The 18,647-nt window shown below is 38.8% G+C and overlaps 3 protein-coding genes across 4 annotated transcripts in view; 1 reads left to right on the forward strand and 2 right to left on the reverse strand.

Annotated features, from left to right (window-relative positions):
• Positions 1 to 1,645: 1,645 nt before the first annotated feature.
• Prp18 (pre-mRNA processing factor 18) lies at positions 1,646 to 3,005 on the forward strand. Its single transcript, XM_065226447.1, has 2 exons — positions 1,646 to 1,718; positions 2,023 to 3,005. Exons 1-2 carry the CDS (start codon positions 1,656 to 1,658, stop codon positions 2,998 to 3,000), a joined length of 1,041 nt encoding a protein of 346 aa, XP_065082519.1. The 5' UTR covers positions 1,646 to 1,655; the 3' UTR covers positions 3,001 to 3,005.
• A 320-nt stretch (positions 3,006 to 3,325) lies between these two features.
• On the reverse strand, positions 3,326 to 4,476 carry P5cr (Pyrroline 5-carboyxlate reductase). Its single transcript, XM_065226449.1, has 3 exons — positions 4,254 to 4,476; positions 3,803 to 4,191; positions 3,326 to 3,748 (listed from the first exon to the last, which is right to left on the reverse strand). Exons 1-3 carry the CDS (start codon positions 4,345 to 4,347, stop codon positions 3,359 to 3,361), a joined length of 873 nt encoding a protein of 290 aa, XP_065082521.1. The 5' UTR covers positions 4,348 to 4,476; the 3' UTR covers positions 3,326 to 3,358.
• Positions 4,477 to 13,265: 8,789 nt separating this feature from the next.
• The window catches only part of Cad99C (cadherin-99C), a 396,119-nt gene continuing 390,737 nt past the window's right edge, over positions 13,266 to 18,647 (reverse strand). For both annotated transcript variants that reach the window (XM_065226462.1, XM_065226461.1), the window contains exon 14: positions 13,266 to 13,909. In XM_065226462.1, the coding sequence (XP_065082534.1) occupies positions 13,756 to 13,909 (154 nt within the window). In that variant the 3' untranslated portion in view covers positions 13,266 to 13,755. The remainder of the gene's footprint in view (positions 13,910 to 18,647) is intronic.

An 18,647-nucleotide genomic window follows, 5' to 3' on the forward strand; every position in this document is an offset into this window, starting at 1 on the left:
TCGGCTGGGATTGAACCCAGACCCATTGGGGTTAATGAAAGCAGTCACGCTTACCACTACACCACCGGCGCCGGCCGCGCGGTGTATCAAATTGACGGAATCCTACGCTATGTTTGTTTCCTTAATGCTTACTCATGTTTTTAGATTTTTGTGATTTATTTTATGTTTATTGGTAAACCGAAAAAAAAAACTCATCAGATCTGTTATTTATTATTGAGTACACAGCAAAAAAAGTTGTTGAATATTACATCCAAACTGCTGCAACCAGGTCATTCCATCGATTGCGTGATATTACATTGCACGATGTACACAAAAATCGTGAACTAATTTACATCCACGGATGTAATATTGTATCTGCTTTTTGCTATTCCATCAATATTTCGTACATCAGCTTGAATTACGTTGATCGATGTTACAATTTTATTTGCTGTGTATATTCCAAAGTATATTCATATATAATCAAAAATGGTTAAAATAAACGTGCATGCACGGCCAGGTTTTTCCAGGTTTTTCCAGGGAAAAATTCCCTAATTTGAGAAAAGTAAAGATTGGATCCACTCAGTCTATTGGTACTTCTCCGAGACTGATTAAAATATTCGTCAATTTCCTCATTTTCCAGCAGATTTTTTAGGTTTTCCACAGGAAACCATGAGACAAATTTTACTCATCGCTGAGTTCCTGCACTTTTGGCGATTATGATTGAACTAAACTCAAATTTGGGTCGTTCTCATTCGCCGTGTGCACAGGCAAACAGTTTTATTTTTTACTAATGCGTTGAGACTTTTTTCATACCGTGAGTTAGGGTAAAAAATGTGTAGTTGGGACTCAGTTTTGAGGAACATCGAACTACCGTGTTGGAGCTTGTTTACAAAGATTTATCTGTCAAAAAGAAACTGCAGATAAACCTTTGTTATTGATTGTTAAATTTCACGAGTTTTAAAATATTGGAAATCTCGCGTAACATTTGAAAAGGGCCTATGTCCAAAATGTAAACAATCCAGAAAATGAATTGTAAATTTTTCCGCCAGTATTTAATTCCTATATAAATAGATTGAAGTATTTTAAGCATTTATATTGTTCACAATAACAATAGTAACTATATCTCAGTACACAACATCCAAAACATGCGAAACGTTTTCAAAAATACATGAAAATCGATAAAAATTTAATATCACAGTAATAAGCCTTTTTGTGAATCTTTAAATGGTTAGGCCCTTTTTGTTAAGCCGTTGTGCTTGTCATCATAAATTGTAGGCCCTTTGCTAAGCCTTTTCTTAACGTCAAATAAATCATCGGCCCTGCCTCAAGCAGTAGGGCTTAGCTTTGATTTGAAATTTTTCAATCATCGGCCCTTCTACGTCGCTAGGCTTATGAATGGAACCTCATCGAACGAAAAAAATATATGTTAGGCCCGAGGTTAGGCCGTTTTAGCATGAATGATTGGAAAAATTTGGTGGATCGGCCGTTTTTAAAATCAAGCTATTTTTAATGATTTTTATCGATAATGCGGAACATTCCTATACGACTGGTAGCTCATTACCAGTGCTACAGAATGGTATCAAAAATCGGTTTGTTTACATTTTGGACATAGGCCCTTTTCAAATGTTACGCGAGAAATAGTCTATATAATTTCGTAAAACTATTCTGGAAATACGATGGATATACTGAAAGCAGAGATAGCACGCAAACGGAAGCTTTTGGAGGACAAAAAGCTTGTGGTAAGTATCAACCTTGAACTTATAGATGCTAAACAGACTCAAAGGCAACATAGGTATCAAGAAGACTGGTAACTTAGCCAGAATCAATGCGTCAATAGCAAAGCAAAATAAGCAAATACACATACACTAAGTCTTCTAGAATTGAAATAATAATTGCTATAAATTCGGCCAGAGTATTTACACTTAAGCAGTAGGTGACGCGATTGTGCCTGTGTCTCATAGCCAATGTATGAGTTGCCAGTCCTCTTGACATGTTGTCTTCGGTAGATCCTAGAAATTAGTTAAGCTGTTCGCTATTCTTCAGGATGAAAAGAAAAAATATTTCAAACGAGGGGAATTGCTGGCCCAGGAACAGGAAGAATACAAAGAGAAATATAACCAACTGGCAAGCGGTAGCGGAGAATCAGAAGCCAATTGCGCCGATGGTGACAAATCCCCGACAAAAGATTCTAAATTCGATTTCCGGAACCTGCCTCGCACGGAAGTGATAAGAAAGTTGCGTGAACGAGGAGAACCAATTTTACTCTTTGGAGAAAGTGAAGCGGATTCATGCTCTCGGTTGCGCCAGCTGGAGATTTCGGCACCGGAGGTTAATCGTGGTTTTCGAAATGATTTCCAAGAAGCAATGGAGCAAGTAGACGAGGAATATTTAAATGAAATTTTAACTTCCAGTGGTACTGGCCTAAGCAAAGGAAAGAGCTCGAATGAAGATTATGCCATAGATGATTCGGTAACCTATGAATCGATACAGGAAATGGCCGTTCGTCTGGGAAGAAGTGGCAAAGAACATGATATGCACGTTATTACAACCTTGATCCAATTCATGCTTAAAATGTGGAATGATCAGCTGAACTCTGGAACAACGGCGGAACGTACAGCGACAAAGTGGAAAATAGCTAGAGCTACGTTCGAGCAGACTCGACTTTACTTAAAACCATTGCTAAGAAAATTACGCAACAAAAGTATTCCAGAAGATATTTTGGACAGCTTGACGGATATTACCAAAAGTCTACTAAAGAGGGATTACATTCACGCCAGCGATGCGTACCTTACGATGGCTATCGGTAATGCTCCATGGCCAATCGGTGTCACTATGGTTGGTATCCATGCTCGTACCGGTCGTGAGAAGATCTTCTCGAAAAACGTTGCCCATGTGATGAACGACGAAACCCAGCGAAAGTACATTCAAGGATTGAAACGATTGATGACGAAAATGCAGGACTATTTCCCAACCGATCCATCCAGATGTGTGGAGTATGTTAGCAAGAAAGATATGGTTTAGTCTTGCTTTAGTTTTAGTGTATGCAAAAATAAAGAAATAAACTGATACATTTACAATTAACTACAAAATACACTTAAGCAATCTTATTTGTCAGGGGTCTAAAACCTCTCATAAACTTTAATGCAGGAATAATTATTTCCTGGGAATTTAAATTTATTGTGGAATTTTATTCGAGTTTCGTTAGGGTTGCCATCTTGTCCCACATTCCCCGAAGGCTTTCTCATTGAGCGAACAAATTGGGCTTAACTTTCATACGCCGATGAGTATTATATTATTGTTTTATGAATATCATCAACGTTGAACATTGAATAGTGCAAATAACGAAAACATGTCGAAACAAGATTTGTGCTTCAATACTTCACTGCAACTCCTTTGCCCGAGCAGCAGACTTTTCAACCGCATTCATCAACGTTGCTCTCATTGCTCCTTTTTCGAGCTCATGAACGCCGTAGATGGTGGCGCCTCCCGGAGAACAAACTTCATCTTTCAGAACGGCTGGATGCTTTCCAGTTTCCAGCACAGTTTTTGCAGCTCCCAACACAGTTTGGGCTGCCATTTTGATAGCCATTTCACGAGCAATACCCTGCTTTACGCCACCGTCGGCTAAGGCTTCGATAATCTCATAAACATAAGCAGGACCACAACCGGTCAGACCGGTAATTCCGTTAATTTGCGCCTCTTGAACTTCATACGCTTGCCCTAGCTGATTCAGCATAAATTTAATGTCTTCATAGTAGCTCAGTACCACCTACAAAACAAAAATAGTCAGAAGAACTCAAATGCATTGATTGTAGCTATTTACCCCTGGACAGTTGTTGTCAAATCCCCCGCAGTATATGGTACATCCAGCTCCTACTTGCATTGGGGTATTGGGCATCGTACGCACATGTTGGATATTCAAAAAGGAAAATGTGTCTTTCAACTTTTCCAGGGTAACTCCTGCCAGAATGGAAACCATAACCTTCTCTCCACAATGCGCCGCAAGGTTTTCCAGCGAATCCGCTTCATCTAAGATTGATTGACGGCAAACCGGGAGGATGTGTGGCTTCACACTGAGGAAAATGATTTCGGCTTCGAGCAAAACTTGTGCGTTGCTTGTGGTGACCCTGTTAACGCCCAAAGGACTCCACCGCGTTTTCAGGTTCTTCAGATTAGTTGCAGACACAATAACTTGGCTTGGCTTGAGAACACCTAAAATCACGCACACATTATGTTATCAGCAATTACATTTATCAGTTTAGAGCCCAACACACCCGTTTTGAACAATCCTGCCGCAATGGCATATGCCATGTTTCCACCACCTATAAAACCAACATTTAACTTTGATAAGTCTCGTGCTCCGCTCATTTCGAACCAGCTGAATCTACTAAAAATCTCGTGCTGCAGGCGTTCTTATCGTCACCAAGTGCGGATCAAAACAAAGATACCGTAATCGGATACCAACAATGATCAAAATAAAACGCTTTTCGCGAAACGAGACGAGACGAACCGAACCGACGACAGTTGTTATCTAATCGCGATTTACAATTCAGTGCCAACATTTCAAAGGGGCGTAATTGCATTTGTAAACAATGGCTTTAGCCGTTGATTTCTCGCAAATAAATGCTCACTCTTCCAAATTAACAATGCTAGCTGGTAGAGGAAACATTTCTCTTCCTGTTGATGTAATTAATTTTCATGAGTGCGCTTTTATTTGGGAGAAATCGACGGCTAAAGCCATTGTTTACAAAAGCAATTACGCCCCTTTGAAATGTTTGCACTGAATTATTGAGTAATAGCTTCCACTATCAATTCCGTCAGATGTCGCTCCATCAGTGGTGGATAAACCAGCTTTGCGGTATGGAGGTTCAAACCTTGCTTCTAGCACTAAGAAAATTTCTACATTTTGTTCGTTTTAGTAGCAGCAGTAGCAGCAGCGACGAGTACAACTTGGGCTGAGTGGAAAAAATGACCTGAATTCCTTTTCCACCGGCTTGTCGTATAGGTGGGTTGATTGCTGTTGCTTTTCCCGGGGCTAGAATCAGCAGTTGGAACGAAATCAATATTAGGTACTGCAGTAACGGCGCCGGTGGTGTAGTGGTAAGCGTGATTACCTCTCACCTCAGCAGGCCTGGGTTCAATCCCAGTCGGCACCGCCGGGATGTTCTGAGGCATAACATCTCTGATCACGCCTTCATTCGGATGGGAAGTAAAGCCGTTGGTCCCCGGTTCATGAGTTGATGGGTCGATAGGTAGGGTCCAGGTGTGGGAGCTGCCTTCCTGGCACGTCGGTAGCATTAGGTTTTGCACCGTCGGGGTTAACCTCAATCTGATGACAGTTTACTGGTACTGTTTACGTGGACTTAGTCGATTTTTTCTTGGGTGGATTTTCTCGATAATTTTTCAGACTGCAGTGAGATGTAAACAGCATTTCTGCAATGTACACGAGCAACATCCTTGCAACGCAATGTTCCTCGACAATTTTCAAGTTAAAATTCAGAAACTTTAGAAATTTTTTTTCGAGAAAACGACTAAGTGCTTGTAAACAGTACCACTGAACTGTCAAAAAGGTTCAGCCGTTTAACACTGAGTTCATTTGTGACGTCACGCTGCAGAACCTAATTGGTGCTCAGCACGGAAAACAAGATCGACGGAAAAAACAAACCAAAGGAGGTACTGCAGCGTGACGTCACGAATGAACTCAGTGTTAATCGGCTGAACCTTTTTGAAAGTTCAGTGGTACACTGAAACAAAATCCATTGGAATAAATACTATATTGCTGGTTTAAATTAAATACCTTTACCAATAGATTTTTGCAGAAAACAAATTTATTTAAATTTACTATTAATTCTATCAAAATTACTATGCATTTTGAGCAAGCATAGTAGTTTTGTCAGAATCATAGTAATTTTTTTAACATTCATAGTCAACTATAATAAATTCCTAGTAGATTTAACGGTAATAAGCGTCGTTATATTGAAAACAAGTGTTTTCTGCAAAATAGTATTCATTACTATGGTCCTTGTTTCAGTGTACTGTTTACAAGCACTAAAATTTCCGAATTTTAACTTGAAAATTGTCGAGGAACTGCGCGTTGCAAATTTGTTGCTCGTGAATATTGCAGAAATGTGATTATAGAGAAAATCCACTCAAGAAAAAATCGACTAAGTCCACGTAAACAGTACCACTGAACTGTCATCAGATTGAGGTTAACCCCGACGGTGCAAAACCTAATACATAGTTGCTTCATGCATGTTCGGCAACATTCCTACACTGAACGTAAACACCCGCCGTTTACTGAATGATTTTTGCATCACCCAAGCCCCATGCTTATTATCAGATGATTTTAAGAAGATCGTCATTCAATTCATCTTTTGATAGAATCAAGGCGTATGAATATAATTTAAAATTAGCGTTATAATCATACATACAACAATCAAAACAGAACACTGTGTGAATGATTTTCATACAAAAACTTTTCAACTCATCAGTCTTGTAATGAAAGAAAATTAGATAGAATTGGGTTCTTTAAGGGTATTGAGGTTAATGCATATTCGTAATCTGCATTAATAATGGAACCCAAACCCAAAATTTCCTCAAAATGCGTGCATGGTATTTCAAAAGTTCCCAAATTTGAGTACAATCCACCCAGATCGGTCAAAATTGAACAACCCAAAAATGGATAAACTGTGTTGACAGTGACAAGTTGACAAATGGACTATATCGACGTGAATCCGATCGACTGTGTTCATTTGTCAACTTGTCACTCCCAACATAGTTTACTCATTTTGGGTAGGTTCAGTTTTGACCGATCTAGGTGAATTCTTCTCAAATTTGGTAAGTTTTGAAATAGCGTGTGCATCATCTGAGACACCAACTCGGGCACCAAAATCCCAGCCACAAAAAAAATGTATGTGGTGCCACCTGGTTCTTAGGGATGACAACATTTTCGGGTCACTAAAAATAGCATGCACGCTTGCTCAGTTTACCCTAAAGTGAGTAGCTTCTATTCAATTTCTTAATTTCGATCAAAATGTCAAAAACTGTGGAACATTCACTCAAAGATAAATTAAATAAAAAAACCTTAAAAAGTATGCATATTCCCGCTTCAACTTATTGAGTCCGAGCCATGATTACTTCGGCAGTAGTCATGCATGATTAAAATCGAAATAATCTTTCCAGTATTAATTTTTTTTCATTTTCAATACTGATATACAATCAAATGAGATAAAAATTCAACCAAAAATTATTAAAATAGAGTCAAAAATGACTAAAATTTATTCAAAAAAAGATAATCTACAATCTAATCAACCATGATTAAACTGGGATTAATATCAGATGCTTATTTTTTAGAAAGAAAGGATTAAATTTTAATCATTCGATATGATTAAACTGAGTTTAATGTCAAATTGATTAAATTGCAAGCAAAATAGGAATAGTTAAATTTATCAGTGTTGATTTAGTAAAGTGAGTCTCTTATTTATGTTTACCTCGTTTTGAGTATTCCGACACAAATGAAACCGAGAATGAAACTCACCGTTTTTTTTTTTCAAAGTCTAGGCAAACTTTTTACCTTTGTCAAGTTTGCTCCGCATATCTAAACACAATTATCTCGACAATGTTAATTTAGAAGTGTGAATTAAATAAGCAAATGAGGAGTTTCATCACAAACGAAGTGACAGACGACTAACTGGCGAAGAAATCAATTAAAATAATGTGGTTCGCTGCAATAGAATTTTCTTAGAAGCTTTTGCTTTCATCCGCCAGATGGGATAGTATTTTTGTTTGCACATCCTATGTATGTACGCTTTTTACGCGGTTTTTTTACACGGTTTTTTTTATGCGGTTTTTTTCTACGCGGATTTCGGAATTTACACGGTTTTTGACGTAGGACTACGTCTTTGATTTCTATATGGGGGTACACTTTGTGAAAACCGAAAATGGAACATGTAACAAATTAAGAAAGATTTTGAACGTTAATAACTCAGCTGTCCCTGGTCCAATTTCAATAATTTTATCACCAATCGATCAGAAATATGGCTACGCATCGATAACAATGCTTCCGAATGTTGATTTTCAACAAGAAACTATTGAAAAACTGGTAAATGTCCAGAATTGTCCAAAAGCGTCGAATTAACTAACAAATCCACCAATTACCTCCATGCATATGCTGCTTCCCCAGCACAGTCGTCAGAGAGTAGTAAGGCTGTGAACCATTTGCCGAGTTAAATTTAACTCGTGGTTAAAAGTGACATTTCGAAAGTTATTTTCTATGTTCGAAAATCCCCGTGCTGTCGATCGACCGGTTTTTGAGCCACGGTTGTCAAAATTTAACTTCTTGTCTGTCAGAAATAACCATGCTCGGATAGCAGGGTTAATCGATAACGTTTCATCTGTCAAATTTTTACCAAAAGTTAAAATAATCCACCAAATGGTTCAGAGCCTAAGGCTGTGAACCATTTGCCGAGTTAAATTTAACTCGTAGTTAAAAGTGACATTTCGAAAGTTATTTCTTATGTTCGAAAATCCCCGTGCTGTCGATCGACCAGTTTTCGAGCCACGGTCGTCAAAATTTAACTTCTTGTCTGTCAGAAATAACCACGCTCGGATAGCAGGGTTAATCGATAACTTTCCATCTGTCAAATTTTAACCAAAAGTTAAAATAATCCACCAAATGGTTCAGAGCCTAAGTAGACGAAACAAGTCGAAGTGGCATTCGCCTCCGATCCTCGGGCGCGCGCGAATGGGGAGGATGGAATTGCGTAATATTTTGCACACTAATCGCAATATTCAGAACCAAACGGAAATTCTTTGAGATAACCACCATCCGTCGTCTGGCACGCCGTGGCGGTGTCTGACACATCTCCGGTCTGATTTACGAGGTGTGCTGAAGGTGTTCCTGAAAAATGAGATCCGTGATGCTGTCACCTACACTAAACACGTGAAGCGTTAGCGACCATGGATGTCATCTACGTTTTGAAGTGACAGAGACGCACTCTGTTTGGTTTAGGAGGTTAAATCATCACCAACTTTGGCAAGAAAACGGCTCTTTTCAGGGCCACCAAGCTTATTACAGTAAAGAGTAGGAATATAAGCCATCTGCCTGTTTGTCCATATTCAGAAGCAACGACCACACAAAATGCGCATGTAATCATACTGCAAGCAGGGGTATAAATTATTTTGATCAACCTTGATAAACTTGGAATCGCCACGGCCGGATATTTTCGATGGAAGAATCAACAATCTAGCATCTAATTCGACGAAGACGGCAGGAAACATTTGTGAAACCGAGTTATTTACGAAAGAGAGTGTCGATGAAGAGAATCGATCAATGTAGATAGGACCTATTGGAAAGTGACGCGAGATTTGTTTTCCGTACTGAACTACAATGCTACCGACGCCAGGGAGGCAGCTTCCACACTTGGACCCTACCAATCGATCCATCAACTCAACCGGGGACCAACGGTTTTACTTCTCGAAGGAAGGCGTGATCAGAATGTTATGCCTTAGAACATGCCGGTGGAGTCGACTGAGATTGGACCAGGCCAACCACCGGCACTGATATCTTTCAAGGTGATATTACGGCGAATGAGATCGACCCAAATTTGAGTTTAGTTATCTCAGATATAAGAAATAAAGTGCAGGAACTCAGCGATGATTAAATTTGCCTCATGTTTTCTCAGATTTTTCCAGGGAAAAATTCCCGAATTTGAGGAAAGTAAAGATTGGATTCACTCAGTGTATTGGTACTACTCCGAGAGTGAATAAAATTTTAATCAAATTTTCTTATTTTCTGGCAGATTTTTTAGGTTTTGCACAGGAAACCATGAGACAAATTTACTCATCGCTGAGTTCCTGCACTTTTGGCGATTATGAGTGAACTAAACTCAAATTTGGGTCGTTCTCATTCGCCGTGTACGCAAAAGGAAAAGAGGCAGTGTCGCTACTTGATAGCAAACTAGTCATAATGAGATGAGTCTTTGTAGCTTTTATACCACTACTTGGTTGCACATCATTCTGCTTTAACCTGAAAAGATATAAAAGAGCGCTGCTGTATAGTGAACAGCAACTCCTTTACACCTAACAAGCAACAATTGTTGTGGCAAAGAAGGAACAGGTCTGGTAAAGGAGGCGCCAAGAGTCATCGAAAAGTTCTTCGAGATAACCGCCTTCCGTCGTCCGGCTCGCCGTGGTGGTGTCAAACGTATCTCCGGTCGGATCTACGAGGTGTGCTGAAGGTGTTCCTGGAAAATGAGGTCCGTGATGCTGTCACCCACACTAAACACGCTAAGCGTAAGTGGCCATGGGTGTCCTCTTCAATAAAACGGCCCTTTTCAGGGCCATCAAGCTTACATAGAATTTATCTGTGCTTGTTTGTCCATATTCAGAACCACAAGCCCCCAACGACCACACAAAATGCTCTCCAGAGTTGTAATCTTGTAACCAAACTTGGAAGCAGGGGTGCAAGTGAGTTTGATTGATTCTCTTAATCAACTTTCTCTTTGAAAAAAATTACTACAAACTTGGTACGCCTACAATTCAAAAACGGAAAGAGTTGAGATAATAGATAATTGATCAATTAAAAGAACTAAATGCTCTTCACATCTATTCCGTCAACTAGCGGTCCTACGTCAAGCTTCCGTTCGTGCCCCTAGACACAGACCCTTCTACTTTTGTTTTTACGCGGGACGAATCACCCGCGTTAAAAGCGACTCCAGTGTTTTTGATTTCATTGCTTGTTTGCTCTCATCTCGTTATTAAGCCTTCTGTTGTGTTGTCCTCCGATTTTTGTGCTTGTTTTTTCTTTCGCTCTTCAGCCTTCTTTTGCTTTTCTTCAGCTTCTCTTTTCTTCTCTTCCTCAACAGCTTTGTGGTCCCAAGCTTGTCGAATCACCCCTCGAAACATAGGAAAAACCAATAACCCCTCATTTTATCTGTCAAACTTTCATAACGAATCAAAATAAACATTGCGTAGTACTAGAATTTCGACTAGAATAGGGTACGTTAATCGTTTGCTTGGGACCAATAGGCTACTAAAGTGGTGAGCCAATTTAAAATCGTTAGTTTCGTATTGATTGTTGCTACTGCTCTGCTTAACGATGAGTAAAGTCTGAAACGCGCAAAAATTGGTCAATTTCAAATTGGTGTATTTCTGTTAAAAATGCATAAAAAAACCTGAAATGCTGCATTTGGAAGTTGAGTGTATATACAATGGTTGCTATGATGAGTTTTCACCGTTTGCTCTCCAGTTTTCAAAATGACGTCCAAGCAAGAGGAGCAGCGTGTCAAAATTTTGCTCGTGCAGTAAGAGAATCAAACGTTCTCACACGCCAAGTTGGCAAAATTGCTGGATGTGGCCAAATCGACCGTGACAAACGTTTTAAAAGTGTTCGGGGAGCGTATGTCGACCGCCAGGAAGCCTGGAAGCGGCGGCAATCGTAATCTGGATGTGGCAGCGGCGACGAAGAAGGTGGCGGTGAAATATAAGCGGAATCCTAACCTTTCCATCCCGGACGTCGCTGGCAAGCTCAATGTCTCCCATACTACTGTGCAGCGGGCCAAAAAACGAGCCGGGTTTTCGACGTTTAAGAAGGTGAAGGTGGTGAACCGAGATTACAAACAAAACACGTCGGCAAAGCAGCGGCTCAGAAAGCTGTATACGAATCTGATCACAATGTTCGACTGTGTCGTCATGGACGACGAAACTTATGTGAAGGCGGATTTCAAGCAGCTTCCGGGACAGGAGTTTTATACCGCATCAGGAAAAGGGAAGGTGGTTGAAATTTTCAAAACCATCAAACAATCGAAGTTCCTGAAAAATATCTCTTCTGGCAGGCCATATGCACGTGTGGTCTAAAAAGTAGCATTTTCATTACTACGGGAACTATTAATCAAGAGATCTACGTCCAGGAGTGCCTGGAAAAGTGGCTGCTACCATTCCTAAAGCAAAATAATGTTCTGGCCGGACTTGGCGAGCTGCCACTATGGGAAAAGGCAATCGAGTGGTACGATTCGAACAACGTGGTTGTGGTACCCAAAGACCACAACCATCCCAACAGCCCAGAACTTCGCCCTATCGAACAGTATTAGGCCTTAGTCAAACGGAATCTCCAAAAAAAAAAAAAAAACTAATAAATCCATGGAAAACGAGCAGCAGTTTAAATCTATAAATGATCGCCAGGCGGCGAATAAGGTCGATGAGACCACTGTACAAAATTTAATGGAAGGGGTTAAGCGGAAGACACGGCAGTTCGGATTCGGCAAACAAAAAGAATAAATGAACATTTTTTCCTTTAAATATATGAATTGAACTACCAAAAGAAAAATAAGAAAATTTTTGTAATATGAATTTTGACTGAAAGAAACGATTTTTTTGTCGACCAATTTTTGCGCGTTCCAGTCTTTAGACGAATGGTAAAGCGCTGTCAGAATTGGTTATAACGGGTATGGCGAAAATATGTTTTCTCCAGATAATGGCGAACATATTTTTGTCATGCCTCAGATCACTATTTTAACACATTTTATCGCTTCTTCGAGCTAAAAAACGGATGCAATGGAATTTAATTGACGCAACAATCACATTCACATGTTCAAAATATATACATTTTAAGTTAAGTTAAGTTGGGTTCAATTATGCCGTCTCCTATTGATTGTGGACCAATTCAGCACGAGTGTTTTTTTTCAATTTACTACCACGAAATGGAAGCTTCTACTGAAAACAAAAACGGAATGAGCTAGGTGTTGTAAAAAAATTCATGTAACTTTCACAATATTCTAAAGTTTTTAACGTGGTAAAATGTGCAAAATATAGCCAGGTGGGCCAACATATGATTGTGGGCCAAAATATATCATAACTTGAACGAAAGTAAAACAGCTCTATTTGATAATCTCTCTCTCTCCATTTATTTCATCTCAATCAGGTTGGTTTTACAATATACTGAGTAATATTTCTTCTCTATTTTTCCTCTTTTTCCAGAGCGTGTATGCGTCTCTTTTTACACTTATTTAAAAATTGTAAAGGATAGTTTCTATCCCTAACCAACAATACTGTAGCCGTAAGTAAAATTAATAAAAATCTACAATTTTTCTACCATAAACAGCTTCAGTTCCTGGAAGAATCGCACTGCAAACATTGCATTGGGACGGTGAACGATTTTCCATAGCTCATATTAATTATTTAATTAAACCTCTTGTTGATTTTCGATCCTATCTTATCAGCTAATCGAATGACTCAATATGTACATTATGGATGAAGTGTGTACCAACATAAATAGTTCGGTACTACTATTTAAGCGCAATATCCTTACTATTTACAAAGAAGCAGACTTTTTATAATATTTCATTCGTTCGGGTTTCTTTATAAATATGAATGTCACAGTTAATCGACTCAGTGATAAGAAAGGGATAGTGTTATGTATATAAAACTAGATTGTTAAGAATCGTGTAGATATTTATATAGAAAAATGCCACATAGGTTTACATAAATGTAAAAAAAAAGATTGAAAACAAATAAAAATATTGCAGCTATCTAGAGGTAAAATCTTACGACATAACAAAAATAAAACAACGGTTAAAATATCTATACACTAACTCAAAAGGCAGTTGATCTACACATTCGTTCCAGGATGGCTTCTCACAAATTTGAACTTTTATTGTAAATTTTGTTCTCACCATTCTTTCTTCTCCGCAGACCATTGACTTGGTTAGCCGTTTTGGTGAGAAAACGAATTTCTTCGGTGGTCGTTGGAGTGTTGATAATTTTAATTTTTATTAAAACCTATAGTTCAGTAGTCGTTTCTGCATCCGATCGATCCAGATCGTTAAGGTAGGAGAATGGAAGTTGGTTATAGTCTCTTTTACCAAAGGTTACATTCTCGTTGGTGGGACTTGTATGGTTGAGCTGGGGCTGAGACTGCAGATCTCCGTTTTGCCTAAAAGAGAGGATAAGTTAATTAATAACGATCGATCAGCTTTGGGGCTTGACTACTGAGCAAAACCTTCGTAAAATTGAACTGACACATTTTTTTAGTTGGCTTTTTTAAGAAAAAAGTAAACGGTTTTGCATAACTGAGGCAAATAAAAGAATTCCATAAGAATCATTTATATTTTCACCACATCATTTATTATGGAAATTATAAGTTTTATCTATGAAACAGAATTTATAAGTCTAAACAGTGAAATTCATAAGTCAGCTTTCAAACATAAAAAGGCCCAAAGTTTTTTTTATGTTACTTCATACGCGAAGTTAGCGATTTTCAGAGTTGGTTGGAAATGCTAACATGAAGCTTTAGTTTGATAATTTATTAGCTAGTGAATGATCCTTACAAGAGGGTAGGTGGATAGTTCCGTTAGAGTACGGCAGTATGAAAATTGAACAGAAGGTTGAAAATGAGCGAAGGGCCATTAATGCGACAGTTTTTGAAGTCAGACGCACATCTTTTGCCTAACCCGTACGATGTACGCGGAGACTTGAAGTATGACTTCAAGTCGACAGGCAAAAGATGTGCGTCCTCCTTCTGCTCATAACTGACTGCGGCTGTGGAATAGTTCTAGCGACGTTTCATCACTACCTAAAGCCCCACGTCTCAAGTCTCCGCGTACATCGTACGGGTTAGGCAAAAGATGTGCGTCTGACTTCAAAAACTGTCGCATTAATGGCCCTTCGCTCATTTTCAAACTTTTATTCAATTTTCATACTGCCGTACTCTAACGGAACTATTCACCTACCCTCTTCTAAAGATCATTCACTAGCTAATAAATTATCAAACTAAAGCTTCATGTTAGCATTTCCAACCAACTCTGAAAATCGCTAACTTCGCTAACTGGATTCTGATTAGAGGCGAATTGTGCAAGAGATTCTTTGAAGATCCAATGGAATGTTGTGAATTGTTGAACTAGAATTAGGAGATGCAACAGTCTTTCAGGTTTTTGCTTCACGGCGAACCATCGTTTATTTGGTGAGTTCGTTCCTGTTCTTTAACCTTTTATGTTATGTACAACGTTGTCTTAGGCATCATTTCGAAGAGCCGGCTTCGTGCTGTATTTTGTTGAGAAATTAAATGTCAAGCATGCTATGTTTAAAGGCTGGGAACGAGTGGGAATGGTCAAATTCCAGCACACATTTGCACATAGGTTCAGAATAGAAATTCAACAAGAGAGTCGTCCTATTTTGTACTTGAAAGTTCCCTTTTCCGTGGTCTGAAGAGTTTTGTTTTTTTAACTAGTTTGGAAATAACCCGGAAAAGTCTTGAAATAGTCTTTGTTTCGAAGAACTGCAACGAATTCTCTGTGACGTAATCTTCCAATCCTTCTCGGTTCGTATTTTTTATTCTCGTAATGTTTCTTCCACTGCTCTTCTTCTTCCAGGTGCAGTTTCGAACCCCTTCAGATACGGTTGTGTTTTAAGTTTGTTCTCATAGTTTTCGGCTGCATTTGCCTGATTAGCGCTGGCACTCTGCCTCCCAATCGGTAACACGTGTGCGATTGGTTGTTTTCTCGCTTTCCGGGAAGTTTTAGAATCGAGAAAGAAAACTTGATTCGTCGTGTTTGCAAGCATCATTGTTTGATTTTTTCTCCCGGACCAGAAATTTGTGGCATCGCGAGTGATAATTTTTAATTTCAGTTTATTTACGCGCTGTAAGGTGCGTGAAAGAGCTCGGTACGGTCGGTGTTGATGTTGGTTCGCTGGCAACTATTTTTGCAAAAAATTAAGTGTTTTCGACCGAAATTGATATCGAAAGCAGGGCTCTACATTTTCGAAGTTCTAAAATGAACTTGAGTTTTGTTTCTCTCATGCAACGTGTTCAATGTTTAATTTTTATAACGCCTAGCTAGACTATCAGCAAGAAACGAAAATGAAAAGGAAGCACGCTTAGAAGGAAAGGCTGACTGTGGATCTTCTCGTCGTTGCTTTCAATGTATGTTACGTCGATTTTCTAGTTAAACGAAACCTCATTATGGCTTTCAATCCCTTTCACGAACATTATATCACCACTCTTTGAATCAGTTTAAAATGCGTTGTGTTCCGTTTTCGTCAATTTTTTTTAGATAAATATGTGGATGGAAGATAAATTAAACATATTACGTATAATCTTCAAGTGCTTTCCCGTGAGAAATGCTTTAAATATATATTTTCATTTTCCGTCATATACGTCATGAAACCTCTGTTGATGTGTTTCATGAAAGACGAAACTATCAAAGTCGAGCGCTCTTTCGCTCGCCCGTTTCACCGAAGCTTGGGAGAAAGACTGAGGTTCTAGAATGCTACGAAGCTGTTCAACTTTAACAGAAAAAGAAAGCCAGCTCTCTTCGTCGCATCGATTTCGTCGATTGAAGCTGATATTGTGACACCCTGATTGAAAGTGTACCAAAAGTGCCTCTCGCAGTTAGGTGTGGGTAAATTCGTGCATTCCCGGTTGATTTTCAATGGAAACTCCGTATCACAAAATTGCTCACCGAGTTCCGTTTTTGCCGTTCGACGACGACGAGGTTGCTTTCGCACGTTCTTCGCTTGTGATTTTCATTGCCTCCCGGTTCACCGTATTCGGATATCAAACTTTCGGCGTGTAGTTCTATCGAGTCCGGTTGGCAAATTAGCTGGGGAAAGTGCTGATAACGTGTCCGTCGTGAGTTTTGGTGGTGATTCGGTGGCCGACGTTACCGTGAATCAGCAAGTTTACGGCTTGCAAAAGTGCTCGTCTGTTTGTCTCTCGCCAGCGACGGAGATTGTGAGCAAGCTGAAGGATGGCTCGCTGGATACGCCCAAGACTGGACTAGATCTTCACACCTTGTATAAACCAGGTTGCTTGGGAGTCATATACCGTTCCGATTCAAATTTCGGACGATTAAAATTTCGGACACTTTCATTTTTAATTAAATATTACATCCAGTTAGAAACAAAGTAATAATGTTATATGATCGTGGAGGGCACTAGTCAAAAAAATTTAAAATTTACAAGACATGTGGATCATATTCGACCGAGATAATCAACTTTTAAAAGTGTCCGAAATTCGAGTTTAAGTGTCCGAAATTTGAATAGGCACGGTATTTTCTAATTTTTCATGATTCGTTTATTTAACATCGGTCTCTGTTTCGCAATCTAGTGCCAATAACCAACGAACATCGATTGCCATCCATTCACAGCAAACATAAATTTTAATATTACATCCAAGAGGATGCACTTCAATCATGTCAAAAACCTCATGTAATTTTTATGGCCACAACAATAAACAAATGCAGTAAAAGCAGCGTAATGTCAGTTCATGCACTGTATTAATAATAATGTTGTCCTTTTTGGCCAGTAATATTACACCGAGTATTACACCATATTTTCGACACGATTGAAGCATAGAGGTAACTCTAAGACCACTGGGTCTCGAAGAAAATCATTATTATTTTTGGCTCACTCAGTACCAGAACAACGGTCCCAAGCAGTCCCAAGCTATTTCACTCACCCCTGCATGTTCTGCATGAATCCACACACCCCTGATGTTATCTGTCAAACTTTCATAGCGAATCAAAACAAACATAGTGTAGTAATAGAATTTCAACTAGAATAGGGTACGTTAATCGTTTGCTTGGGACCAATAGGCTACTAAAGTGGTGAGCCAATTTAAAATCGTTAGTTTCGTATTGATTGTTGATTGAAGTGCATCCACTTTGATGTGATATTATTTTTTTTTGCTGTGTTGACGGCAATCGAATGGCCAGGGTTAAAAATTCCATAAGGCATGACTTATGAACCTGAACAATTGGATTCACAAGACACTTATGTATTCTATAAGCATGACTTATGAATTGTTATCGTCAGGCTTGCAATTGCTCATTACAGCTAAAATGGTATTATTCGGAATTAAGAAACTATGAGATATTATAACGATATTATTTATTTTTAAGATGCAAGAAGAGGAAGTAAAGTTTGTGTGTGACACATAAAACCTGTTAATTTCATTTCTAGAGTATCACAATCAGCGATTAGCTATACTGATGAGCGGTCACTCATCGCGATTGCTTATTACAGTAAAAATCACTAACTGTGACCCTTTGGCAGCAAAATTGACAGGTTTTATGTGTCAGTCATACACACATTTTACCTCCTCTTCTCGCATCTGCATGTACAAATTATTATTATTATATCTCATAGTTTCATTATTTCGAAAAATAGCATTTTAGCTGTAATGAGAAATTGCAAGCCTTTTATCATTTTATCCTATTCATTGTACTACATTAGGTGGTTTATACGCCTTTAGCCTATTCAATTTTCACGGACTCAATTATTAGAACGCCCAAGGTTCGAATCCAGTCTGCTCCATTTTATAATACTTTTTTAAAAGTTTGATAAGCTGATTTATGTTTTTTTTTTACTTATGAATTATGTTTCATAGGTCAAACTTATGATTTCCATAATAAATCCTTGAGGCGAAAAAAAATCATAACTGGTATTCTTAAGTTTATTTGCCTCAGCGCACAAAACCATCATAAAACCCTAATAGTTACTTGGGTGGATTGAACCCAGACACACTGGGGTGAGAAAGCAGTCACGCTTTCCACTATATCACCAGCGTTTTTGGGTCAGATCTCACCACAGCTATTTCGAATGAGGTTTTGTTCACGCGGGTTTTGGAACTTTCGCAGCAAAAAAATGTATTTTAGGAGTTTGGATAAAATTTA

The sequence above is a fragment of the Ochlerotatus camptorhynchus genome, unplaced genomic scaffold (genome assembly GCF_037179485.1).
Source record: "Ochlerotatus camptorhynchus isolate MF236.1 unplaced genomic scaffold, CSIRO-AGI_Acam_v1.1 ptg000251l, whole genome shotgun sequence".
Taxonomy (NCBI): Eukaryota; Metazoa; Arthropoda; class Insecta; order Diptera; family Culicidae; genus Ochlerotatus; species Ochlerotatus camptorhynchus.

What these genes read in the sequence shown, in the direction of transcription:
- P5cr (XM_065226449.1), bottom strand. Translation starts at nt 4,347, where the DNA reads ATGAGCGGAGCACGAGACTTATCAAAGTTAAATGTTGGTTTTATAGGT. An exon ending in GGCAGGATTGTTCAAAACGG is followed by an intron (nt 4,192 to 4,253) that starts GTGTGTTGGGCT and finishes GCGTGATTTTAG; the next exon opens with GTGTTCTCAAGCCAAGCCAA. An exon ending in TTGACAACAACTGTCCAGGG is followed by an intron (nt 3,749 to 3,802) that starts GTAAATAGCTAC and finishes TTTGTTTTGTAG; the next exon opens with GTGGTACTGAGCTACTATGA.
- Prp18 (XM_065226447.1), top strand. Translation starts at nt 1,656, where the DNA reads ATGGATATACTGAAAGCAGAGATAGCACGCAAACGGAAGCTTTTGGAG. An exon ending in TGGAGGACAAAAAGCTTGTG is followed by an intron (nt 1,719 to 2,022) that starts GTAAGTATCAAC and finishes GCTATTCTTCAG; the next exon opens with GATGAAAAGAAAAAATATTT.